The following is a 27,911-nucleotide window of genomic DNA, read 5'->3' as shown; positions in this document are numbered from 1 at the left end:
TGTCGCGGCCTCTCTTGTGGAGCACAGGCTCCAGGCACACAGGCTCAGCAGCCGTGGCCCACGGGCCTAGTTGCTCCGCGGCATGTGGGATCCTCCCAGACCAGGGCTCGAACCCGTGTCCCCTGCATTGGCAGGCAGACTCTCAACCACTGCGCCACCAGGGAAGCCCCATGGTCGTTCTTTAAACGTGAGGGAGAACAGTCCTCCTCTTCCCAGCCCGCCCAGGGCTTTGCTCAGTGAGGAACATTCCATGGCAAAATTATAGCTGGGCTTCCAGTCTCACAGCTTTCTACACTAACTGATACCATCATTGCTGCAGGGCTGCGTCTTCCCTAGACCTAGGGGATGGCTGGGAAGGACAGGACTGAAGGTCCAACGCGTGATGTACAGAGGACCACTTTTCCCGTCAGTCCGCTGACTTGGTCCTGGCCCAGCCCTCATGCCCAGTCACTTCCCTGCCCCCAGGTGACCCATGATCAGGGCCTTCCCTGCCTTTCTCTGCACAGCACCCTGATCAGAGAGAACCCTTGTACTCTGACAAGCTTCTGTAACTTTGGATTTTAAAGAGAAGTGTGGGGATCTTGATTTCTTTTTTCCTCTAAGGCCCCTGGGCAAATTACACAGTTGTTCCCTGTTAATCCTCAATAATATTCAAGCACAGCACGTAAATAATTTGCCATTAAAAAATGAAAGGTCTTCCTGCCACAAAAGTAGTGGAAAATTGGCATAGGAAAGAGCCAGCTTGTACTCTGTGACAATAGCATCTGTCACTTAGTCTAACTTCCTGAGAGTGTGGAATGTGATAAAGGGATTGGGCTCAGTCTCTACTCAGCACCTTGCGCACTTATTTAGGTGCAGTATCCCAATACTGTTATGTAAGGGAACAGATTCAGTTATATTCATCCACATAGAAACGTTGGATATTTGTTTCACAGAATACTCAGTGTTTGTGAAGTTATGGAATCCATTATATCTGATATAATATGGCAGGTAAATTGATAGAAAATTAATTGGAAGGCAGTTCCAAACACAATAACTCAGCAGAAACATCCAGAATCAATTAATCAAACTGAAACTCATTTTAATTGGACATACTCTAACCTGGAAGAGTCATTGGAATCTTTAATTAAGCTTTCAAGCCCAATCCTATTTACATTAGTCGTGTTTTCCTGAACAGTTACATCTTAAAATAAAAGGTTATTAACTTGAAACCTAATGGTAAAGTAAGACTCCTCAGTACATGTGTGCTGCAAATGTTTATATGTAATTAGACATTACATTTTCTTGGTAATTTAAAAATGTAGTTTAAAACTGTTTGATTAGGCAAGCATTAACTCTTTAAAAGTACAGAATTAAGTCCTGTTTACAAAACTGTGTTGATTTTCGTCTCACTATTACGAATGCTATTTAGGCATATATTTCACATGTATACATGTGTATTTTCACCTGTTAATATCCCCATCCTCTGACCTTCCTCTCCACGGGGTATCTATTTCTGCCACTGACATCATGTTGTGCTCACGTCTCTCTGTCTAAATCCATTACTAGACTGTGAGATCTCTGAGACCATGATTTGTTGCATATAACTCTGTACCTCCAATGTCAGACAGTGTCCAGGAAAGAGCTGCTAAATGAAGCTTGCAGAACTGAAATGCCATTCAAACCAAAAGTGATCTAAGGAGAAGAAAATGGAAGTTTTCTTCTTTGACCAAATTCTTATGTGGAGAGGAAAGGGGCGTCCTTGTAGCGAAAGGCCAACTGTACATTTTAGTCTTAACTCTGCCTCTGACTAAATGTGTTTATTCTAAAATTTCTCAGCTATGCCCATGGGCTAGTCCCTGGACTTTTCTATGCCTCTAGCTCCTCATCATCTGAAACAAAACAGCAGAAAACAAACAAGAATGAATGAATTGGAACCAATGAAAATGGATTATTCAGTTGTTGGACTCTGGGTTATTTAGTTATTATTATGTCACTGATAGACTGAGACAAACCCCTAAATCAGAGAGACTATAGATGTTTCAGAGTGACAAATACATAACAGGCCATGATTTAATGTTACTGTGTACTATAAACTCTACACTGTGATTTAAAATACTGTAACACGAAGTCAATGAAATACACCAGGAATACACCTCTAATCCAGATTTCACAGCATCTGGCCCTCCCCCAAAGAGTGCCTGGGCCAAAACTAAAACCAAGGCTGCAGGCTGCCTTACTTTCCCAGGAAAGAAAACTCCAGCAAGGATGCTGAAAGAATCTCTGTCACAAACTTGACTGAGCCCTAGACATTCTTACTGAGTTGAGTTAGCAGCAGCTTTGAAGTGGAAGGAAGAGGAAAGATGTCCTCAAGGTAAGGGGAGAAGAGAGACTTCAAGGGTGGCAGGAGATTGAGTAAATGTAGGTGGGATGAAACAATTGTGTCAGCAATTCGGAAACTCTGGGATAAAAGCAACTCCTCTCTTCCTTGCCCACATAAACTGGAATTGTAAGATGTCTGGCTCCATACCATACTTCATCTGGATTTATAAATAGAAAATATGACCCACACCCTTAAAACTTTCATATTCTTCATTGAAAAGGCACAAATTATGTCAACTGAAGCCATTTGAATACAGATATTTAACTACAGTCATTTGAAATATATGACTAAATAGCATTAGTACCATGAGTTCAGAATTCTCAGAAATTCTTTTATTGTCCTCTTCATGGTGTTTCATTATCCAAAAACATAGAATTAATTTATTCAGAAATATTCATTGAGTTTTATCGACAGTCTCAGTCCCAGGGACCCAAACATCCCTGTGAGGAAAGGCTGTACCTCTCTTCAACTTTTGAAGCACCAAGCTCCCATCTCCTACTCCTAAGGTACAATCGGTTTAGTGAATGAGTGTGTTAATTATTTATTAACAGTAAATTAATTGAGAATTAATAATTAGTTATGATCAATATTAATTGATAATTAGTTATAATTATACATAGTTATTGCACAGCTATTATGTGTCAGGCACTGTTCTTTGTTCTGGGGATATAGTGTGATTGAAACAGCCGTTATTGAATGTGTATTTTGATGGAGATACACTGATAATATACAAGGAAAATTGTACAGAATTAAAGCTTGCTAGATGATGACAAAGACTTATTTAGGGTCTTTCTGGCCAAATTTTGGTTCTGAAATACAAAAAAATAAACAAAAAAACAAAACCAGAAAACCTGTTTAATCTGAGAATAGGAGACCTTAGGTAAATGAGGCTAGATTAGGAACTAGCTAAATGAAATGGGGGGTGGGGGGGGTAGGAGGGTAGGGAGAGTTAACACGTTCTGGGAAGAGAGAACAGGTACAGAGCAGGTATAGGATCCTGGAGGTGAGGCAGCATTGTCTGTTCAAAGATGAAGCTCCTTTTCAGAGGCCCCAAGACCACCTAACTGTCTGTGGGTAAATCGCCCAGATTATTTAGATTAGGACACTATTTTCCTACTTCAAATCCTGAGCATTAATTTATGGTATTCCTGGGCACCAATGTATGTGCAAGTGCACCCAGAGCTTACATTCCCATTAAGATAGTGCTTTAAATGACTGTCTGAATCAGGTTCACTTGTGTGCTTGTTGACCGTTTAGATTCACAGCCTTTTTTTCTGGCCCACACAATCAATATTTCTTGGGACAAGCCCCTGACTCTGTTTTTTGTTTTGTTTTGTTTTGTTTTTATATTTATTTTTGGCTGTGTTGGGTCTTCGTTTCTGTGCGAGGGCTTTCGCTAGTTGCGGCAAGCGGGGGCCACTCTTCATCGCGGTGCGCGGGCCTCTCACTATCGCGGCCTCTCTTGTTGCGGAGCACGGGCTCCAGACGCGCAGGCTCAGCAATTGTGGCTCACGGGCCTAGTCGCTCCGCGGCATGTGGGATCTTCCTGGACCAGGGCTCGAACCCGTGTCCCCCGCATTGGCAGGCAGATTCTCAACCACTGCGCCACCAGGGAAGCCCCTGACCCTGTATTTTAAGAAGCCTTTCCATGTAGGACTCACAGTCCTTAACGTTTGAGAACCTCTGCCTTAGAATAGCAGGGTCTGATTCTACCCAAACACTGTAAACCTCTTCAAGGGTGACTTGGTAAGTACATGTTGTTATATATTATTCAATAAATGTTACACCACTGTGTGTCCTCATTAATCCCCTTTCCCGATTTCGTTGAGAATCTTTTCAAGCTTGAAACAATGACCACTGGCCCAACACTTAGAAGAAATCCACTGGGAAGTGTGCCTGACAGAAGCAAATGCTCTGGTGCTCAACCTGACGCTGCGTGTTTTTGATGAAAAGATAACAACCAAAAGATCACATCAACGCGCAGTCAAGTTAGAAAAACTCAAGGGTTCCTTCATAGTTCTCACTAAATTAAAACAGTCCCGGCATCAGGATCGGGTTTCAGTATGAAGGACGAACCACACTTACCCACAAATACATGCTTATTTAAAATTGCAAGAAAAAGATTAGTTTCTACATAAGAATATCAATGCATAGCACTGTTATTTTGAATGAAAGAGCCTTTAAGTTGTTCTTTAAAATAAAGAGACTGATTAAAAAAAAAAAGTCTCCAATTTAAAGTTTAATAAAACTCTTTTAGAAAACAAATCTATAACAAATTCAACCTTTGGGGGAAAAAATGAATCAATGTTTTATCTTTTATCTTTTTGAATTCTTCTACTATTTTGTCACAAATCGTGCTTCTAAAAGTATATTGGCTCTTCAAGACTCCAGCGGTTCTCTGTTAAGGTCATGATTTTGGCCGCCCTCCGTGAGGCCTCAGTTTTGTTTGGTCTTAAAATCCTGAACAAAACACCTAGGAACGTGTTTGCATTTGCAGTTATTTCCCTTTTAGGTGGAACGGCCACCCGACAGAGGGGCTTTCTGGGATGCATTCGGTCTCTGCAGTTGAACGGAATGGCCCTGGACCTGGAAGAAAGAGCCAAGGTGACTCCCGGAGTGGAGCCGGGCTGCAGAGGGCACTGCAGCAGCTACGGGAGGTTGTGCCACAACGGCGGGAAGTGCAGGGAAAAGCCCAGCGGGTTCTCCTGTGACTGCACCTCCTCTGCGTTCGCAGGGCCGTTCTGCTCAGACGGTGAGTGTGACGCGGGTGCCCCAGCAGCAAGACAATCCAACGTGAATAAAGCCTCCTGCAGTTCTTCTTCTCTGTAGCTATTTGAAACAAAAGTATTTCCATTTCTGAATTTTTTTTGGCAAATTGCCTATTTTATGCCAATGACATTTCGTCACTTAAATATTTGCCGCGGTTCTTTAAACGCTGTTTATTGATGATAAACCCTCTAATCGTCGCCTCTAGGTGTTGTAGAGTGTTGGCTGCGCAGTCTGCTCTTTTCTATCTACAGCTAATGCTCTTAAGTAATATGGGTGTCAACCACCAGTCCCATGGGCAGTTCTCACTTTTCAAATCATTAAAAGCATTATTGTTATTTTTGAAGATGGTCAACAATGCAAAGACATTTAGGAAGCTTTGTTGTTTTACCAAACAAATATTATTTCCAGGAATATAAATAACGTTTGCATTCAGTATTGATGTGTAACAAAATAGAGATGCTCGGGTGTTTTGCTCTGTGAAATGTCGACTGTTTGTTGGTGAAGTGGAACAGCGGACTCTTTTTCAGCTGGTCTTGTTCACTGAGCCGTGTCATGGAAGAAGGAACGAACTGAGTGTAGTACTCCGCGTTCTGACCAGCCTTCCGTGAATAGACAAACGTTTGCTATAGTTCCTCATAGAAAAATGTCAACCAGTTTAATTCAGTTGCTTTATTTAAGTGTTTCTGGGCTACTGAACTTTTACTAACGAAAACTGGCTGCAAATTGAAGCAGTCCCTGATTTGCAATGAAAGCATTTGAGATTATTTAATGGAAAGTTGGCCAAAGTGCACTCTTCGAGTCATCTACTTTTTATCAGGCATAAGTTATCGTTTAAAATCAACCTGTGGTAATCAATCACTGCTGCTACCATTCTATGCTTCTCACGTTTAAAGTTAGAACTAAGACCTGTCTTTGCATCCTCATGTCTTTATAAGAGGATGTCTTTATTTTCTGAATCTAAATGATTTCCAGTTCATCTTGCTAAGTGTAATCGGGAATATTATTCTGCATCCACATGTTATGTAGTATCTAAAACGTGTATCTATAGATAGTAAAAATAATAAACAGACAAAAACCTAAAGCTCTGAGGGAGTGGAGATGTTGCTACGTTATCCGTGAGCATTGTCTGAAGCTCACGTTCAACGACTGCCCTGTATAGTAATGGGGGAAAGCAGAGTTCTGGGATCCCGAGCTAGTTACCTCTCCCACCATCTTCTTCACTTTTATACAAATATATTTGGGGGGGGGGGTGTTTATGTGTGAATTTAGGATATTAATCTCGTGTAAGTAAAATGATTTCTAAAAGTTTGGATAGTTATTTTTTTAATTTAAAAAGTATCAGTATAACTGAGACAACATCCTTGTTTCTTAAATTTTTTAACGTAAAATGTGCATATCGTTTCAGAGATTTCTGCCTATTTTGGATCTGGCTCATCCGTGATTTACAATTTTCAAGAAAATTACTCCCTAAGTAAAAATTCCAGCTCCCGCGCGGCTTCATTTCACGGTGACATGAGGCTAAGCAGGGAAACCATCACGTTTAGCTTCCGCACCACAAGGACCCCGAGCTTGCTGCTCTACGTCAACTCCTTTTATAAAGAATACCTTTCAGTTATCATTGCCAAAAATGGTGAGTGCTGTTCAGACGAGAGAAAACTGGGTTAGAACATTAGGTCAGGAACGATATGGATCCTTCGCATGCTACCGCTTCTCAAACTACAAACAGGAAAAAAAGTGCGCCTGTCCTGTGTATTCAGTTTTGTTTTTTCAGTACTGTCCTATCAACTTAATCTAAAAGGATTATTTAAAATACTTAAAATGCCTTTATCGCTTTATCATTTTGGTAATTTAACACAGTGTGAATTTTTAATTTATGTAGATAAAATATTTATTATATTTTATCATTGCTAGGATCACTTTCCTATTCCATGTGAATATCAGTATCGGTTTTGTGGTTCATTTTGAAATACGATGCCTATTTGTACGTAACAAATAATTTCCTTTGAATCAAAGTAGAGAAGGTTTGAGAGAATGTTAACAAACTAGCATTATGTATAAGAAAACATCCACAAAATAATCTGTTGGTTCTGATTTTCGGCAATAAAGTAGTCATGGGAAATGCTAGTACATCGACGCAGGGTAATGGTATGTGGCTTAGGACGTGTGTGCTACAGAAAACCACTCACTGTTATTGTTCTCTTCCCTTTATCTGGATTAGAGATAAAAATTTTATGAGTAAATCCTCTGGGTGAGGAAAACAAATGAACACACAAACATGTGAATATATGATTTCAACTAAATCAAATATGGCCCAAGGGCACTGAACATCAAAATAAAAATAATATTGTTCAATAAGTATATTTCTCCTCACTGTATACATTTTGAGCTTGAAGCTTATCTATATATATTAGGACATTTTCTCTGTTAAACTGGAAGATATCCTGTGAAGTAAATTTATTGACATCTTTGCAGGCAATTAAGTGAGTAGTGTTTGCTTATAATCATTCCATTCATCAGTTGCATTTCAGGAATGGTAGATATATTTTTTTTGAAAGATGAGATTATAGAAACAACGTTATTGCAATATTCCACAGTAGTTTGGCACTTCATAATATACGAAATCTTATTTTTTTAAGTTAGAGGCTAGTACAGAGATTTGCAAATGCTTAATCACATATTTGACAAATTAAAATTTTGCAAGAAAGAGCCTGCTTATTCTCAGCATATTTGCTCTTGATTTTGAAAATAGTGCAATTTCACATGGAAACTGACTTCTAGGGATTATGAGGAAAGTGTACATCCAAATGAACTACTGTGGATTTCCCCCCAGAAATTAATAAATAACAAAAAAGGATTCTTGAGTTTTTTTAAGTAGTTTTTAAAATACAATTTTAACTAAAATATAACTTTTTCCCCCTACTTTAGGAAGTTTGCAGATCAGGTACAAGCTAAATAGATATCAAGAACCCGATGTTGTTAACTTTGATTTCAAAAACATGGCTGATGGGCAGCTTCACCACATAAAGATTAACAGAGAAGAAGCAGTGGTCTTTGTGGAGGTAATAGAGAAAATGCAGCAGAAGCAATGGTTAAAATTATGCTCCCCAGCAAGAAGGACCTACAGCAGAAATTGGATAATGGATAGATTAAACAAAGACATCCTTTCAGTTGCTGCTTTTGCATAGATCATAGACCATCAGACGTGTTCAGGTTTTTTAAGCAATAAGATTCTGTCCAAAATATTATTAATATTTGATACTTAAAATTGTCAAACTTTCCTATTTGTTTTGCTTTACTCAGGAGGGAAATGCTTTCTAGTTTAGCATAATATGCTATTGGTAGGACCATTGCTACTCTAAAGAAACCAGTTTACTTCAGATGGGTGTACATGCAACCATAATTCTAGCACAGAAATTAATGATTGCAATATCAGAATAAATTTTAAAATGATGTGAATTACAGCAGAGAAAGTTGAATTATTCACTCTACCAGCTTTTGAAGAAAAGCACTAATGTTTCAGCCCTCTAGATAGAGGAAAATTTCTTAGCTGAATGACTCAAGTGAAAATACCCAGCTAAGTAAAAATATCAAGATGAGAATAGCTTGTATCTTTTTGTTGGTTTTCCCCATTTTGGCTTTCTTATACAGTGGAGAAAAATAGAGTGATATAAGGGGATAGAAGGTGGGGTGCACTGGTATCTGAGGGTGCGTAGAAATAGTTTAGAAAATAATATTCACCTGTATAAATGGCTAACTCTTTAAACTTTGTTTTCCTAAATCTTTGGGGCCATATTAACTCTTGCCTATTTTATCGTTTTCTTTTGTCTTCCTTTGCCTCCTGTCCTCCTCTCAACGACGGCATCCGTTTGGATGTTTGCCCCTCATGTAACAATTTTGTAGATTGACGAGAAAGCGAGGAGACAAGTCCACCTTGCGTCAGGTACAGAACTCAGTGCGGTCAGATCCCTTGTACTGGGCAGGATTCTAGGTAAGTAAAAGGAATGGCCTTTCGCCTAATCATGATGCATAAACATGGACCAGAAGAGTCATATGCCAGAGACACACACACACACACACACACGCCACATGCAAATTCATCATGCCAAAAGAAATCTCTTGCGTAATTTCATTTCTGAAGTGAATGATAATCAAGGCAGAAGCTGTACTTTCTCAGGGGTATATGTAATCGTGAGTAGGGACATTTTGCAAGATGAGCAAGCATGTTACTTTGATAGTTATGCCACTCTGGCGTGTGCCATGCGTCAGTCCAGCATAATGAAACACGGTATTGCCCTCACACTTCAAGAATATCAAATAAAAGTAGAAATAACAGGCTGTGTATCAGTCAGCTGCCAAATATATAAACCATTATCCAATGATAAAACTAGGATTAGATCTAAAAGAAAATGGAGGAGAAAGCAATTGCTTTTCTGCTGCTTAGTGAATATGCTTTAGGTTGTGGCCTGGATCCTGTTTGCCTTGTTGAGATGCAGTGGCCAGCCACTCTTGCTAGAACCCAATGACTTATAACCCAGTGTCTATCTAAATGCCTTATAATTCCTATTTCTATCCACTAGTTACTTCTGATAATAGCACTGAAGTAGAAACATACTCTTGCCATTTTAACATCAAAATATGTACGCTTTTTTTATACTTGCCAGCAAGGACTAAACGGAAAGAGGGGCAGTACATTTTAAAAGGGATTTTCTTTTTAGTTATAAAAGTGGGGGTGGGAGACTTTCTGTAGTCTGGTTTTCATTCCTAGTTTGATATTTGACACTAACCTCGAATATTTTGTCCAAGATAATAAATGGAATCTTTTATTTTTTTGACCTTTTCAGTTACTTATACCTTGATATATCATTTCTTGCATTCCCTGTACATAATCTCAGAATCTTGAGAATGTTTGATCAAACCTATGGGTGAATGATCAAAATACTGGCCCTTGAGAAGGTTAATAGTTAAGTTTGTAAATATTTATAGGCTTTCTAGTACTATGAGAAGCACCAGTATTGTACGCTCTTATTCTCCAAACAAGCAGGGGAAATGTCAATTGCATTGTTCTTCCAGTATGCTATAGTGGAGATAAAAAATATGTGCAAAGTACTACTTAGATATTTGGAAGCTTGATTGGAATATCCCAAGTGAGTTTCATAGTATAAGTTACATAAGTTCAACTACAGTAATTAAAAAATCAGATAATTATAACAAATCCCGATTTCAAGAGCTCCTCAGTCTAGCAAGGTCTGAGATGAGGCATTTTACATAAAAATGTAAAATACAAGATAGAAAATTCTAACAATTATGCATAATGTTGATAAAATCATATTTTTGAAGAAATAACATCTTCAAATTTAATGCCAGAGTTGCTGATGAAAATATTTTGTGTGAATAGAAATAAGTCAAATATATTATAAAACAATTGGGAAACTGATCTGCATTTTATGAGGAGGATTGTATTAATCAAACAGTAGAATAATAGCATTCATTATATAAATATTTGTTTCCCTTTTTATAATGAATATCGCAGATTAATAAGGAATTAAAGATGTTAATGTTTTCATTCAAGAACAGAGTATTATTAAAATGCATATCACTCGTGCTGAAAATTAAGATTAAAGTTCAAAAGTAAGAATTTATTTGGTACGTCCCTAAGGTGTGGATCTTGACCAAGGACTAATATTACATTCAAATCATTTGTAATTCAAAGGAGACTAATAATTTATGGTCATATGGTGTGGTATATGAATTTACAACAAAATGTTATGTACTATATTATTATATTATAATATGGTATATTAATTTATAGCAAAATTGATGCTAAAATGGATCTAGTAGTTTTCCAGAGAGTTACTCAATCTTGAAGTTTCTTATTATGTTAGTCGGGGTCCTCCAAGAAGCCATTGCCAAGACAAAATTAACCATGTGAGGATTTTATTAAGGGGACACTTGTGAAAGAGAACGTGGGGAGAGAGCTTGCCAAGACGGGCAGAGCCATCAGATGCCATGCAGCTCTGCCTTCAAGTGAAGGAGAGAGGGAGGGAAAGTTAGACAGAAGCATCCTAGACTTCTGTGCAGTCAACAAAGGTTAAACAGTCTTTGGGGAGCCCATGAGTCTGTCATCCATCAGAGGAGTCCCATGTTTCCAAGGATGGGTCTGCCTTAGAGTCTCTGCTGTGATCAGCTGTTGGCTGGGAACAGCCCATGGGAAGCAAGGCACTGGCCCAAGTATGAGGATGGATTTCAGAGCCCAGCAGCTGGGGCCCTTGGTCAATTGCTCTCATCTAGTTGGAGGTCTGCAAGGCACATTCTCATATGCCCACACTTATCAACTATGTTTTTCATTTTTGTAAGTCTGTTTGGCTCCCTTGTTCATTTAGCACATACTTTGTGGTCACCTGTTGTGTATGCAGAGAATGCCACTCAGCAAAGCAGACACTGCATCTGCCCTCACAGAATTTATGGTTAGTGGGCATACAGATAATCATTTTACAAAATGTTCCTGTGTATCTAATTGAGTATAATGTACCCTATGTTGCTTGGGATAAAATAGTTCCAAATTATCCTCCAAATTAAAATAAAATACTGTGGGACTTCCCTGGTGGTCCAGTGGTTAGGACTCGGCATTTTCACTGCCGGGCCCCGGGTTCAATCCCTGGTCAGGGAACTAAGATCCCGTAAGCTGGGCAACACAGCCAAAAAAAAAAAAAAAAAATTTAAATACTTGTTTCGTTTTATAATTTCTGAATATTTCTTTTAAGGGAGCAGAAAAAAACATTGACCAGTTTTTTTTTAGAGTTATAATTTGCCTCTTTTCAACCAAAGACTTAAGGATATGACCATCCACTGCCAGTTTAGATGGAAACCCAGAAATAAAGGAAATTCTTCCCCTCTTTCACTTTTCTCCAGTACTCATTTCTTAAACTTAGGAAGAATCATGGCAATAATTTTGGATTATTGTCACTATTAATCAACATTACTAGCAGATGTTGAAAAGGAGGGTAAATTTTAGAAATAATATCAAGCTGTACTATGATGACATGGAAACCATCTCTAACTCCCTACTACACTTAAAATATTTAAAGACTCAATAACTTTGGCATTAATAGTCATTAGTAGTTGGGAGCCGGGGTGAGATGATCCAGCTGTTTGCCAAGCAGCTCAATTTAGATACTCCTGTATTCAATAAAGTACATTAAATTTGCTTTTCATATTTAAAATTCACTATAAAATTAAACTCTGGATTCTGCATCTGGATACTTTTATATGTTAGAATAGTTTTATGATTTATTTGAGTAGAAGCTGGGTGATTATTTTCACTCATCCTGAGTAGTAGCTTTTGTATATTAGAGGTGACTGATGACCATTAAGGATCATTTCTCTCTTCTGAGGCCATAGAGCCAGGGAGTACACTCAGATTACTGCAGTGGAGGTTTAGCCCAGATGTAAATAAAGTCTGTAGTCAGCTAGGAAAGGACATCGACTCAGTCTCCAATGAAGAGCTTTGAGAACAATCTCAATGTGTCAGGAACCGTTCATGTAAAACTCACTTAAGAGCCCAGACGTGAGGAAAAAACATGAGCCAGGTAACCTAAGGGCACTGCAATTTTGTAAATATATTGTGAAACGTCTCTTAAGATAATGGAGGCGTTATTTTAAAAGCACGTTTTAAAAGAGAAGTATAGTTTAGAGCAAGAAAAGTAAGGAATCTACTTAAAATCACTTTTTTGTATTCATCAGGTTGATTTTTGAATATTTTAATAATTAAAATGTCGTAGACCATCTTCAGTACTTAGCATGACTTCATCCTTGTGGCGACTTTAATCGTTTCCAGACAGTCAGCTATATCATTTTGAATTGGCCATACCTAGAAACTTAAAAACAGCTTTTCTCCTCATTGTGATACCCGAGCATTGATCAGAAGTGTCATGTTCCAAAAGCAAAGAGCACTCATGAGGCTGAAACATATTATCTGATTTTAATTATGGAGCAAATGATAAGGTAGACAGTGGGATTTTGTCAGAGGCACATATAATCATGAGTACACGCTCCAGGTGGGATGGGCAAGTGTACGCCTTTGACAAGGATGTCACCTGCATCACTTTCACTTGGCCGTCAAACATCGTAAAACAGAGCTCAACTTACACTGCAAAAAATGCTAAATGATAAAAGCCAAAGTCACAAATCCCAAATTATATATTTATCAGCTGCCACAATCTAGAAGCCTTCATACAATGATAAAACTCAAATAGTTTCTAAAATAAAAAGGAGAAAGCAATTGTTTATTTCTTTGATTACTGACGTGCTTTAAAATGTACCTGCACCAGGAATAAGTAAAAAATAAAGCCATGATCAGGGACTTACACTATTGTGTGCGTGAATTTATTAAAGACCAGGCATTGATGGATGAGAGAGAGAGGATGGAATTGACAGGAGGTACGGATACAGGACCTTTGGGGTGGAGAGAGGGCACAGCCACGGCGAAGAGATACTGGACCGGCCAGCCTAATGATGGTCTATAACACTAGTCAGAAGAAAGACAGTGAAATGTGAATTCTGCTCGTGTTGTCTGTTAAGTATAAAAGAGGGTTAGAGATGGTTTCCATGTCATCAGAGTAAGATAGTGTTACCTATAAATTATCCTCCTTGCTTGATAGCTGCCAGTAATGCTTGTTAACCATGATTGGAGCCAAAAAGTGTTCCTGCAGTCCATTCTCATTTGTAGAAATGAGTACTGGAGGACAGAGAGAAAGCAATTCCTCTCTTTCTAGTCTTCCTTCTGAAGAGGCAGGCAGTCTGATGTTGTTTCTTTGTTAAGCATGTTCAAAATGTTTTAAGTACTGAGGCCAAAGTGAATGATTCCTCAATCGGCTCCTTTAAGAAACCTATTTACTCAAAGATTATATAAAGAGACATCTCTCTACGATGTAATTATGTAATTAATCAAAGGATGTATGCAGGTATAAAGTTGTTTTGCTAATTCATTAGGCTTTTATTGGGTCACAATTCCACCACATGAAAAAAAAAATCTCAATTAAGATCATTGCATACTCTTGAAATTGCATAAAGCCCCTCATAGCAAATGTGCCCACATTTTGAATAATGATATAATTTAACCTATTAAAGAATGACTGAAAATTACTATTCAGAGGCTGAGTGAAGTTTACGACTATTTATTACTTTTTTATGTCAGGTATGTAATGGTGCAAGAACACTGACAGCAAAAATCAGTGGGTACATCATGGTGGGAAGAGCCAGGTTGCATCAGATAAACTGGGTTCATATTCCTCCATAATTAATAGGCTGCATTACATTTGCTTTGTTTATCCAAAACTCATTAGATTAAGTTCTGAGTTGTGTTTACAGATTGTTTTTTATGGTAGAAGAGTTTTCTGAAAGCCTGAAGATGTTTTCACTCATTGTGAGCAGTAGCTTTGGTATATTTAAAGGCAGTGACCACATCGGGATCATTTATCTCTTCTGAGGCTGCAGAGCCAGGAAGTAACTCAGATTTCTGCAGTGGAGATCTAGGCCAGATGTAAATAAAGTATGTGGTCAGAGGGAAGAGGATGTCGACGGCATCTCCTCAGAAGAGCTTCAGGAACGGACTTCAATCTCAGGGACATTTTATGTAAAACCTGCTTCAAAGCCAAAGGGTACATAAGAAAGTTTAATTCAGTTACTTAAGGACACTGTGATTTTGTAAATGTCCAGTCAAATGACACTTCAGATGACACAGGTCATGCTGAAAGCAAAAGAGAAGCTCAGGTTACCCCGAGATGCCTCACTATAAATAGTTTGTACATTAATCAGGTTCTCAAGGTTGTATCTCAGAGCAGCAGGCTTGGTTGGCAAATAAATACTGTTTATAAAAAAACTGCTCCTTTATCCACACAGTATTTGCTGTCTGCTTTGCCATTTGACTTTTCCACCAACTTTTGTTGTTGTTGAATCCTTGTTGTAATTGCCTATGATGGTAAAAATGTCCTGCTGGATATTAGCCCTGCTCCTCTGATTCATTGCACCATTTTCTGGCAAGCTTTCTTTATCTTTATGGATTAAAGGTATTGAGATCCTTTTTTAAGGTGGCCCCTTTTCCATAGGTATGGCCAAACTACTTAGGTTTCTTTTGAGTTATTTGTTTTGTTTTGTTTATCTTTGTTGTTGTTGTTTTGACAGCCACAAGAAGTTTCATGAAGCACTTCTTGTTTTAATTGTTCTTCATTTACTTCATATCCTTTCCAGAAACAGTCCTCTCTCTGAGTAATAAATAGAAAGGCGCTTCATACGAATTTTACTTTCTTGTTACTCTATTTTCTTGTAGAACTTTTGGTAGATTTCTTTGCAAAAGCAGAAGCCATTCCCTTGGTTGGAAGATACAGTTGAGGCTAACTTTTTAACAGGCAAGACCACCTGCAAAATCTGAGTCAGTTAAGAATTTTTCTAACCGGAAACATCCCAAACATAATTGTCTTATCAGGATTTCAATGAAGTAAGAGGCATTTATCTACAATTCCCCCACCTGTCCTGTTCTAACCCTTACATGTTGTTGGCATTTCAAGAGTCAGATAATAGGAAAGATAAATGTTTTTGTTCACTGGCTTTATGAACACAGTTGTCAGTGCAGCTCTCTGATACTATGTACTGCTTATAAGCAACTTAATATAGCTGTTAACTTCATCTGGACTCAACTCAGGGAAGATGGATGCAAAGTCCCATAGTTCCTTTTCTCTCCAGATTGTAGTCCCGACCCATTGACTTTCCTGAAACAAGGGAGTTGACGGTCTAGCGCAGCCAGGTGGGGTGCCTGGGGGCTGCCAGTGAGACAGTGTTGTGAGACTCCCTGCTTCTGGTTGGAAGGGAGTCTGGGGACCAGCCTAGAAGAGTCTTAAGGGAGACCCTGAATTGTGTGGATCCTGGAAAATGCTTGGCTTGCAGAGACCCCTGGACCCAGTGGGGAAAGGGCAGCATTGAAAACTCAGTGCTTCTGTGTTCCCTCTTTGCCGAGGAGAGAATGACCTGAAATGTGAGGATTTCCTGAATCCTGAAATTTGGACCATGTCCTCTCTCTCCTGAGGTTGGGTGGGCATTTGGATGGCAGCTTCACTGACAAGGACAGCTGCTGCGCTGTCTACCTTCTCTGGGCGTCAGCCACCTAAGGAAGGCAGTGACGGAGAATCAACTAGCAGATGAGAAAAACAGCCCTATATACAACCCTTGATTCAACAGCAATCAAGTGGGAGAGAAACCAAAACAACCAGAATTAAGCTATTCAAGGAGACAGAGCCCATCCTGAATGAAATTGAGTAAGAGCATTGTAAGGAAGTTCTAGCAAAGCAACAAAAAGACCTAGAGGAGCTAAAAGTATGATTTTTCCAGACTAAAAAAGAATGATCTTTGTGGATACTTGAAATCATCCCCTGGAAGAGCCAGTGAGTGACGCACTTGACCCACACAAAAACAAGTCCTAAAAGATAGAAATCAGGAGGGAGATTAAAAGCAGTTCAAGAATATGCAGAGGCGACCCAACGTGAATACTCGGCAGTCCAGAAGGATAAAAAGGATGAAAGTGAAACAGTAGTTGCTTGCACAGCATATGAAATTTTCCAAGCTAAAGAAAAACATTGTGTCCGCAGATTAAAAGGGGCCACCGTGGTCTATGCGTAATAGATGAGAGAAGATAAACAGCAGGGACAATCTGATAAAAATTCCTAAATCACAGGGAATCTTACAAAGTTTAAGAAAGAAGTGATAGAGCCAGAAGATGCTGGAGTAATATCTACAGACGATTAAGAGAATAGGGCTGTGCAGAGATCCTTAAAATAGACACACACAAAAATCACCTAATCCATCAAGATAAATTTCTGTTCCAGATACACTCCATCACATTTTCTAATTTATTTCTTCGTAGCATCATCAGTCTTCAGAATTTTCATCCATTCCTGTTTCATGTTTATTGTCCGTCTCCCCTACTAGAATGTAAGATGCTCAAACAGCAGGGAATGTGTTGCCTGTATATTTAGCTCTTAAAACAAATATTAATTGACAGACTAGTTTAAGTTTTAAAATTTAAAGCTTTTTTCTACAATATTTTATAATAGGTAAATATTTGCAGTTTAAAGGTGTAGGGTTTTAAAAAGTTGCCTCATATCAGATTTTTACCAGAGAAGTGAATTTTATCTATTTACTTTTTTTGTTGTTGTTCAAAAGGTAAGATTTTTTTTTAAGGTCTATAGAAATGTTATTCAAGATTTGAACCTTGTAGAAGAAATATGAAAAGCACTGTTCTGATTATATTGCTATTAAAGTATATTCCTTTTTATTTCTTGTTAAAGTAAAAAAAAAAAAAAAAAAAAACCAAAAAACTCCAAAGCAAGAATGCTGTCTTTTTCTAAAAATATGTATATTTGAATGTATCTCCATCCATTCAAATGAGTGAGTGCTGTGTGGTGGGACTAAGTTAGTTCTTTGGTTTATACACATTGATGAAGCGCCTCCTATGTAACCGTGTGGTGCTGGGTGTTGAGGGTTCCCTGTGCGCTCACGGAGCAGCAGAGTGATAGCCTCTCAGGGCTCTTTGTGCTACGAGGCAGGACAGCCTAGTGGTAAGAACATAGGCTCCAGAGCTAGGATACCTGGGTCTGAATACCATATCCCCCAGCACAACAGGAAAGTGATGTAATCTCTCTAATTTTCAGATTTTTTAGAGTGTGATATTCATGATGCTAAACATCTAATCAGTATTTTTATTAAAAAGGTATAAAACGTGAATGAAAATGGGGCAGAAGGAAGTGTTCTTCAAAAACCTTGATATAACAAGACAGGCTAAATCAGCCGGAGTTGCCCAGAGTCATTTCAAGAATAGATCTCAAGCCAAAAAAAAAAAAAAAAAAACAGCACTGCAGAAGATATAAGTGGAGTGAAGGAAAGAATGTGTCAATTATAAACAAAAGAAGCTTATGATTTTGGAGTCCAACAGGCCTGGAGTCCAGTGTACAATGCCAACAGCTGAGTAACCTCAGGCGAATCACTAAAATTCTGAACCTAAAGGGTCTTGTCTGTGTGACTAGAATAGGATACTCATGGCTACTGTAAGGTTTAAACACAAGCATGCAAATCCCTTAGAATAGTGCCTACCATATAATAAGCATTCAATAAATACAATATTTATTATATTAGTTTATGAAGAGACCAAAATGCAAATGTTGGTATCCCGGTATGTGCAGCACAAGGGGAAAGTAGTCTTGCTGCTTTATGATCATATAGGATGGGTGGATGCATCGTAGTCTGATAACATTTGAACGTTAAAAGTCTACAATTAATTCCCCTTGTTTAGATTTCATGCTTGCCAAGCATGAAATATCTTCTTCCCTGTAAAATTATGAATTAATATTTTGACACTCAAACCAATCTCTGTCCCACAATAGTTCCATATTAACTAAATGCTCGTTAAAATGGGGGGAGGGGTTATCTATGTATAGGGGGCACACACATATCTCAGTCTCAGTGATAGGTGGATGGTGAAACAGGGAGAAAAGTCAGTGAGGTATGAAAGTTTTCACTGCTGTACGTGAAGAATTAAGAGTCTCTAAAAGCTTTTGAGATACAACCTCTAACATGATAACATCTTGCAAGAACCCTGATCAGTTCATTATCTGACTCATTCTTTTAGAGACTTTAATTATTTCCAGAGAGCTCTCAGTATATTTAATTAGCCATACTTAAAAACTTGTCTTTATTAACCTGGGATGTCTCACCAGTAGTTGTGGAAAGATTTAATGGATCTCTTGTAATAAAGACAAAAGCAAAAGGAATTTAACAGCTGTGTATGTATTGCTGTTGCGTTGTCAAGACTTGGAATATTCCATTGTGGCATTGCCCGTTTGCACCTTCACTGTCGTCAATACTGTGGTGTTTCTTTGGCTTCACAGAACACAGTGATGTGGACCAGGAGACGGCGCTGGCAGGTGCACAGGGCTTCCTGGGCTGTCTCTCTGCTGTGCAGGTCAGCCACGTGGTCCCGCTGAAGGCCGCTCTGCACCACAGCCGCCCAGCCCCCATCACCATCTCAGGACACGTGACGGAGTCCAGCTGTGTGGCCCAGGCTGGCACTGATGCCACATCAAGGGAGAGGACACACTCCTTTGCAGGTGGCGTATGGCTCTTCCTTTACCCAGTCACAAACACAGCTTGTCCTTTGGATATTAAAATCTTTTAATTCTGTGACTCTATGTTCTCGAGATGGTTTCTTGAAATTGGTTTTGTTTAATTTTCAGTCCTTTCCCATTTCTTTCCTAGATTCTCAATTCTTTATTCATGTGGACCATTGCATGTGGGCATTGCTTAAGGTTAAAATTGCAGACATCCCACATTGACCTCTATAATTCTGTTCTGGTTTTAAAAGTTTATGAATTTTTAAAAATTTCTTCTTTTTACTCACCGATATCCCCCTCTCCCCCCTTTTCTGTCCTTTAACTGCAGATCATTCTGGAACAAGAGATGACAGAGAACCCGTCACTGACACAATCAAGAGTGACTCTGCAGTAATTGGAGGTAGTAGAAAGCATGAGCGAGCTCTTCCTATCATTGCTAATGATGGGGTAGTTAGCACTAGAGAAGCTGTCTGTGCAGAATCTACACATGGCCCAAGAGTTAGGCAGTGAATCCTGAGGTCAGTGGGGTGCTTTATTATTTGTACTGGATTGTCTTATAGAGTCATCCTGAATTCCCAGCTTCCTTGGAGAGTTTCAGTGTAAATAATTGATAATTCACTGAAACATCACACTCAAAGAATAGTTGTTAAACTATGTACTAATGAATATCATTTAGCTTGATAATGGCCATCTACATTCCCTAGGGTGTTCTGACTGTATTTGAGGAAGTGTCATTTTTTGCCTTCTTGGACACATCACTGCTTCTGCAAGGGTTTATGTAAGAAGTAGGAAAAACCTGAGATTAACATCAGAAGCATATGTTTAATGTTGCCTTAATGCTTAATAAAGGTATATATTTCCATGGTTTAGATGCTCCTCTCGATGAATATTACATTTTTATTTACATTTTATCAAATACAAAACTAATGGAATAAGGGTGGTTCATACTTACTTTATTATATTTTTTAAATTTATTTATTTAATTTATTTATTTTTGGCTGTGTTGGGTCTTCATTGCTGCACGTGGGCTTTCTGTAGTTGCGGCGAACGGGGGCTACTCTGTTGCAGTGTGCAGGCTTCTCATTGCGGTGGCTTCTCTTGTTGCGGAGCACGGGCTCTAGGCACACAGGCTTCAGTAGTTGTGGCACGAGGTCTCAGTAGATGTGGCTCACGGGCTCTAGAGCACAGGCTCAGTAGTTGTGGCGCACGGGCTTAGCTGCTTCACGGCACGTGGGATCTTCCTGGACCAGGGATCGAACCCGTGTCCCCTGCACTGGCAGGCTGATTCTTAACCACTGCGCCACCAGGGAAGTCCCAATACTTATTTTAAATTGCAAAATTAACACAAAAAATTTTAAATATATCTTCCTGGCGGTAAAACAGCGTATTCTCTGAGACGTAATTTATTCAAAACCAACCCCCTACATAAACCTTTTCCTTCCTGATTAATGGTCTTAAGAATGTTATTAATCAGATTATTGAAATGTTAAGTGGCTCACCTTTCCTCCATACTCTGCATATGATATGGACATAAAAAGTAAACAATTATTTTATTATCAATATATTGCCAGGTAACGTGGTTAGTCGTATACTTGAGCAACTTATGTGGGCTTTATACCTGATTCATTTGGTTCTATTTTTACACCCTTACTCATGTAGACACTGACTTCCTTTAAGAACTTAGAATTTTATTTAGACAGAGAAGAGTACTGGTCAAATCTTTGTGAGAATATTAACATCCCCATTGCTTTTTCAGTTGCTTTACTTTTTATCAAATTAATGAGGTATAAATTAAAGATGCATAAAATAGGTTCCTCATTTGGTCATGTAACAAGTGAAAAACAAAAACTAAAACCCTGTTAGAAGAGTAGTTAATAACTGCGTGTCTAAAATAAATATATCAATATAGTATTAATACAATCTATGGTAAAAACTCATTTGAAGTTATAGCATTTAAAATGTGCTCACCATTGCAAATTGTTGGGATTCCTAGTCAGATTGTCTCAGTCTCATAATGGTGCTTTTTCTGTGCATTTAACTAGTATAGACATATAGTAAGGATATAGGGAGATAAATACACAGATTTAGATATAAATAGTTATTGTATAGTCAAGCTAATGTTACAGCAAGTATTTAATCTTTAGAATATTGTTTGTAAGTCATTGTGTGTTGGAATGGAACACACAATGGAAACGACTAATAGGTGACCTGTGAAATTCTCACTTGACTCAAATGCACAGAGCAGAGCAAGAATTATGGAAGATTTGCTGCTCGGGGTCTCGCCAGGGTCTACAGATCCAGGAGTGTCTGCTTTTGATCATTGCAGACTGAGCTTCAGGAGCAGAGCAGCTGGTCGTGGCCGTCTAAGCCCGGGAGGCCTCACCTGGGGTCATGCGCAGTGTCTCGGCTAAATCACAGAATACCGTTCTCTAGCGTGTTACTCCGTCTGCTAGCGTTGTGGTAGAGTTCTTCACTTGTTGTCTCGTTACTCATAAATTGCACCCACTGTGTAACAATAATTAATCCATTTAAGTAGTTTCCAATTGGCTAATTCCCCCATGTTTTACATTTTAGGTAATCTTTTTCTTCAGTTACAAACAGTAAATAAATAAATAGTGTGAGATGGGAAAATTGATTTAATAAGATATTTAAAACTGGTGACTCAGACACTGTAGAGGGTTTCTGGCCAGAATACACAGATATGAATGCTCAGATTTAGACAGAAAGCTACATAATTTCCTCAAAAAAACACATCCACCCAGAGCTTCAGATGGCAGTGTCACAGAGTGCTGTAGATGGCCATATGTCATTTAGAGTATCCTTTTTCCTTTCTTCCTTTTTTTTTTTTTTTTTTGTATAACAGGTTAGATCAAGGTTTTTCGTGGACATGACAAACCCTGACATAACACTGTCTCCAGTTCAAAGGGAAATCACATGCATGGAGCAAACCATTTCCAGAGTCCACCCGTGATTTTGACTGTCTGGATGGCCTGCCTGGGCCTGCAGTAGCCTGCCCTCTGTATCTGCTTCATCAGCTTTCCACACTGAAATTGTTCAGAATCTCTTTCTTTAAACTAGAGGCCTATAACCAGACAATAGAAATAGTTATAGCAACTCAACTGATTACTTTTCTAAGATGAGAGGCAAAATATATAACATCAAATGGATATTCTGATTTAAATTATTCTTTATTAATATGACCAATTATGAAAAATCGTATGCATTAGTAAAATCTTCAGATTTCAAGTACAGTACAGAATTTAGTTACCAGGTTTATGTTGGATCTATCAGCAAGGAATTGCTGTCCCTCTCAGATAAGGCTGACCTCGCCAAAAATCGGCTTAGCCCCTGGCAATATTATGACTGGCTGTAGTGAATCTGCCCATCAGATCGTGTGCTGTGGAATCCATTGTGACTGATGAGGACCTTCAAAGTTTTGGCTTCAGTTGGATTTGTGAGAGTTGTTTATACCTAATTTAAACTAGGATGAAGAGTCCTTGTTTTATGATACGAGACTCCATCCGCATCACTGTTTTCATTGTACCTATTTTCGTCTGAAAACACTATATTAGTACCTCCACTGATTTCATCAGAAGAGTCTAAGTACAAGGGGACTCTCAAACTCATGGTGACAGACAACAGTTTTCCAAATTCTATTTTTCATTTGAAAATTTGGCTTTTATCATTGGCATCCTACATTGTCAGTTGTTTTTCTTTTCTTTTTAATAAATTTTTAAATTTTTATTTATTTATTTTTGGCTGCATTGGGTCTTCATTGCTGTGCGTGGGCTTGCGAGCGGGGGCCAGCCCCCACTGCAGTGCGGGGACCCCCTCATTGAGGTGCCCCCCCCCCCATGGAGCATAGGCTCCAGGCACGTGAGCCTCAGCAGCTGTGGCCACAGGCTCAGTAGTTGTGGCGCATGGGCTTAGTTGCTCTGCAGCAAGTGGGATCTTCCCGGACCAGGGCTCTAGCCCGTGTCCCCTGCATTGGCAGGCAGATTCTTAACCACTGAGCCCCAGGGAAGCCCTGTTTTTCTTGAAGTGACAGATTTACTTCATTTTAAAGAAAATTTCTGCCAGATATCCCAGTTAAAACAACCATAGTTTATCTGTCAGTCATCCTTTCAAGTAAAAACAGTGTTCTTTAAAGGAAAAAGCAGCTAGTTCAGTTCACAACTCAACTCAGATGTTCACGCTAACATTCTTCCTGGAGACAACCATCAGACTTCATGCTGCAGTAGAAGTACTTTACAAATTACTTCCCATGTCATCACACAAAATGTTAGAAAGACTTACGGCCAAAGGTCACGATTTGGTAAAATGCGTAATTTTTAGTGCTTCAGCAAGGATATTCTTAAATGAGTCTGGTAGTGCAATGCCTGCTTTCTACTTTATGAATTCAGTGACCACTTTTAAAGTTTGGTGGCCTTGCCTTAATTCATGCTAAGGTACCAAGAAGTTTACCTAACCTTGTTTTGTCCTATCGGTGGATATTACAACACAGTGAAAAAGGCATCTTAGAGTTATTATGAATAGTTTTGACCCTGTGGACCCCTCACAGTGTCCCGGGAACCACCAGGGATTCATAGATCACACTTTGAAGAAGACTGACTTAACATTATGCCAGCATTGGTAACCATTTGACATAGCTAACAGTTGTGGTATTTAAATTTTTTATTTACAATCAGGTGTTTCAAAAAATCAGTATTCCTCATATAGATACAATTACTCTATGTATTAGTATCGATATATTTCATTAGTCAAGATTATTCATATACATAACTTGTTCCTGCTATTTAACAATGTAACAAATTATTGATAATCAACTTCATTAAAGTGTTTACATTTAAGGGGATAAATTAGGAGATTGGGATCAACCTATACACACTACTATATATAAAATAGAGAAACAACAAGGACATACTGTTTACCCAGGGACCTATACTCAATATTTTGTAATAACCTATAAGGGAAAAGAATCTGAAAAAATAGATATATGTGTATATGTATATATGTATAACTGAATCATTGTGCTGTACACCTTAAACTAACACAACATTGTAAATCAACTATACTTCAATTAAAAAATGTTTACAGAGACTTCCCTGGAGGTCCAGTGGTTAAGACTCCATGCTTCCCCTGCAGGGGGCATGGGTTATCCCTGGTCGGGGAACTAAGATCCCACATGCCGCATGGTGCAGCCAAAAATAATAATGATAATAAAATAAAATAAATAATAAAAAATGTTTACATATTTAAGTATTAAAAACACATTTGATTATTTTATGATGTTACTATTACTCTATAATTTCAAAATAATTAAAACTTGTCTGGGTATTAATGGTGTTAGAGACATGTAGGTAATACCTTGTGTTATTAACATATTGTATATATAAATGCACTGAATAAATCCAGTATAATATGCATTCAGAGTAAATGAAGGTGAACCTACAAGACTGATAGAACTCAGAAGTAAACTGAACATATTTTGATACCACTTGATCCAGAAATGCCTAAGGTTTTGATATTGATTTGAAATTGATATTTCTAATTTATATATATTAGATGCTTGATTTCAGTAGAAAATAATTTTATTATGACTTCTTAAACAGTGAAGTCTACAGTTTCTATCTGGACAACAATTCTGATTTTGTATTTCTTTTCTCTTCTCTCACTAGGTTTGATAGCTGTTGTGATCTTTATCTTGCTGTGCATCACTGCCATAGCTGTCCGCATTTATCAGCAGAAAAGGTTATACAGAAGAAATGAGGCAAAAAGGTCAGAGAATGTAGACAGTGCTGAGGCTGTTTTGAAAAGTGAGCTTAATATACAAAATGCAGTCAGTGAAAATCAGAAAGAGTACTTCTTCTGATTGGCAGCAGTGATTTACCTTATAATTACAGCAGTCTGATTTAATAGCCAGGGGCTCTCAAGGGACAAAAAAAAGTTCTTACACTGAATGTACAGGCAATGGATTTGCAGCACTGCCATGTTGCCATGTCCAGACTCGAGACAGCTCCAGGAGGCCTCATCCAGTGACATACTTCCCATAGCGGTCATTCTATATAACAAGGAGTTTTAGATATTGATATTAATTTCCAACTGTTCTGATATGATCTAAAACAGAAGTTTAACCCACTTGAGAGCTACAGTTTTTCAATGTGAAAAGTGTAGCCCTGGCCTCTCAGCCATAAGTGATACCTAAGTTGTGTGAGAGGTAAAAGTCAAAATTGGACTATAATGACCTTGCTTTATTTGAGAACATATGCTGTGTTTGCTTTAAGTGTCCCCATGGTGTTATTCATAGACCTGGAAATGCTTCTAAGATCCTGTTTGGCTGGTGTTTGCATCTTCAGTGGCCAAAAGTATATAAACCCCTTTGCCTTTCTCTGTATTGCATTCAATACAATTTATCAGTAGTGTCGAAATATGTTTTGTTGTCACTGGTTTGTTTGTATTGCTCTTTTTCTATTTGACTCTTCTCAATGATTTTGAAAACTTTAGGTTTTGAGTGTCAGGCTCCAGCTCTGAACATGCAATTCATATGTAACAAGACCTACAAAGTGCATTGGTCATCAGTATGTGATGTCTTGCCTTTAACACTTTTCTGTTTAACTCGCTCTCATGGTTTGGTATCGGCAGTAGTTAAGATCCTGGGTAATGCCCGTTTCCCAAAGAGTGTGAAATGTTGGCAAGTAAACTCGTTGGTATAAAAAACACAATTCTTAACACTTCAAAGAATTATTTTTATTTACAACTGTAATATCTCAAATGAAATATACTTCCGAGAATATTTTCCCCCAAACCTTACGTCAGTTTTCTTTATAGGTTTATATTTCTGTTTTCCTAAAGTTTATCACCCACTTTTCTTTGATCTCCCTTTACTGTATTCCATGGAGCATCTTCTTACGTATTAGAAAAAAGAGACAATTTGAAGTGTAGAGCTCCATTCTTCATTCTAAACTGTATCTCCCCCTTCAGGCATATATTTTGCTGTGCACTGACCTCCAGGACGTACTTTTTGAAATATAAGCTGCAGCCATGACCCCTGTTTTGCAAATCCAGTAGAGTTATTCAAGAATGCGCCTCGTGAGGGGTGATAGCATATTACATGTCATATTCTAAGTCTGTCGTTCTAGTCACTTCTCATTTACGATGATGGGGTGTATTTCTCAAAAAGAACCAAAAATCAGTATAACTTACTAACTAGTTCATTTTGATTAGGAGATATATACATACCAGAAGTTCAAATAATTATCAATAACTTTATGAAACTTGCGATAATTACCTTTGAGGCCAGGTAAACAAGATGCTTGCATGTAGCTATCTTTGAATTCCACAAGCCAATTATATAGCAGAGCCACTTTGGAATTTACACTCACACTTTCCAGGTGTCTGCCAAGGAAAAACTGGATTCCTTAGTTTGTTCACACCAGAACAATTTGGAAATATGTAAATTAAACATGTTTTTCTTTATTTTCCCTCTTGACTCACCTTACAAAACCTGCCTGTCTTTTCTCACAGCACTATATCCGTTTTGATGTTTCTGTAAATGCCCGACTAAATCTCAAGGATATGAATTAACAGTAGTTTATGAAGGACCTATATGGATAAATGGCATTTTTGTTGTTGTTGAAAGGCTTGTGGTAGCTATCAAAGGATTGAACATGAAAATGGTAGTTTTCATTTAATGCAAAGCTGAATGCAAACACTGTAACAGCTCTGAATCTTTCACACGTGTTCTTGTTATTTAGTAGCAGCATTAACCTGGTTGGGAGCTGGAATGTAAACAGGTTTATAGATGGTGAAGCCTCGCAATACTCTGTGGTCTGCGGCTAGGAACTTAACATTATAGCATCAAAACGCACTGATACATCATATGCCATGACTTTCATTCCCTGATTTGTAATCTGTTCCTTCTTTTTTCTTAATAAAATGCACTTTTGAAGTAAAATGCAGAATATATTTTGAGATGTTGTATAAAAGTTTAAAATGAGGGAATTATAGTGGATTTTTTTTTTCTCAAAACAGTAAAAAGATGCGTAGATGTATGCCTTCTTTACGGGGGTTTGTGGGTTTTTTTGAACCTTTTGGTACACCCCATGATTATTATGAATTGTTAACAAAAGCTGCATTTATAATTTTTCCTTTTAACTGGACTCAGAAATGAAAGAAAAAATAGAAAGATGTTTACTGATTGTAACAAGTAAAGGAAGTTAAACTAGATTTTAAGTTTTGCCAGAGAACAATGATTTGACTGTTAGCAGTTGTTTGCTGAAAGGTTATTTTATATTTAAATTGGGTGATATCCTTTTACTTCTGCCAAGAACTTGGCTCATCTATACAGTGAGCCCTGTATAGATGCACAGGATTATACATAAGCATATAGCACACACTGCTGTAATATAAAAGTTTAAAAATTCTTTATTGGTGATTTCAAGTGAAAAAAAAAGAAAACAATATGTAATTAACATTTCCCAAATCTCATTAAATCCAAATGTGCAATATGCAAATAAAGTGGAGTTAGGGTGGCATAGGAAATGAGGGTCACGCATGGGAAATGACATCTTAATTTTGTAGAAACCATGTCCACTCTAGGAAATAGTTCCATTTTTTAAAATCCTTTC

General features: G+C 38.1%; 1 protein-coding gene across 6 annotated transcripts in view; it reads left to right on the top strand.

Moving 5' to 3' along the window:
- CNTNAP4 (contactin associated protein family member 4) overlaps positions 1-25,372 on the top strand; it is a 260,224-nt gene extending 234,852 nt beyond the window's left edge. For 4 of the 6 annotated variants that reach the window (XM_061174471.1, XM_061174472.1, XM_061174474.1 and 1 more), the window contains 7 exons: positions 4,875-5,114; positions 6,537-6,761; positions 8,057-8,190; positions 9,032-9,119; positions 19,063-19,281; positions 19,613-19,684; positions 24,963-25,372. In XM_061174471.1, coding sequence (XP_061030454.1) covers positions 4,875-5,114; positions 6,537-6,761; positions 8,057-8,190; positions 9,032-9,119; positions 19,063-19,281; positions 19,613-19,684; positions 24,963-25,156 — 1,172 coding nt within the window. In that variant the 3' untranslated portion in view covers positions 25,157-25,372. The remainder of the gene's footprint in view (positions 1-4,874; positions 5,115-6,536; positions 6,762-8,056; positions 8,191-9,031; positions 9,120-19,062; positions 19,282-19,612; positions 19,685-24,962) is intronic. The other 2 variants (XM_061174473.1, XM_061174476.1) reach the window with 2 other exon arrangements.
- Positions 25,373-27,911: the final 2,539 nt, after the last annotated feature.

This window comes from Eubalaena glacialis, chromosome 18 (assembly GCF_028564815.1).
Source record: "Eubalaena glacialis isolate mEubGla1 chromosome 18, mEubGla1.1.hap2.+ XY, whole genome shotgun sequence".
NCBI lineage: Eukaryota > Metazoa > Chordata > Mammalia > Artiodactyla > Balaenidae > Eubalaena > Eubalaena glacialis.
The sequence above is the reverse complement of the archived record's forward strand: the minus strand, read 5'-3'. Positions and strand labels throughout refer to the sequence as shown.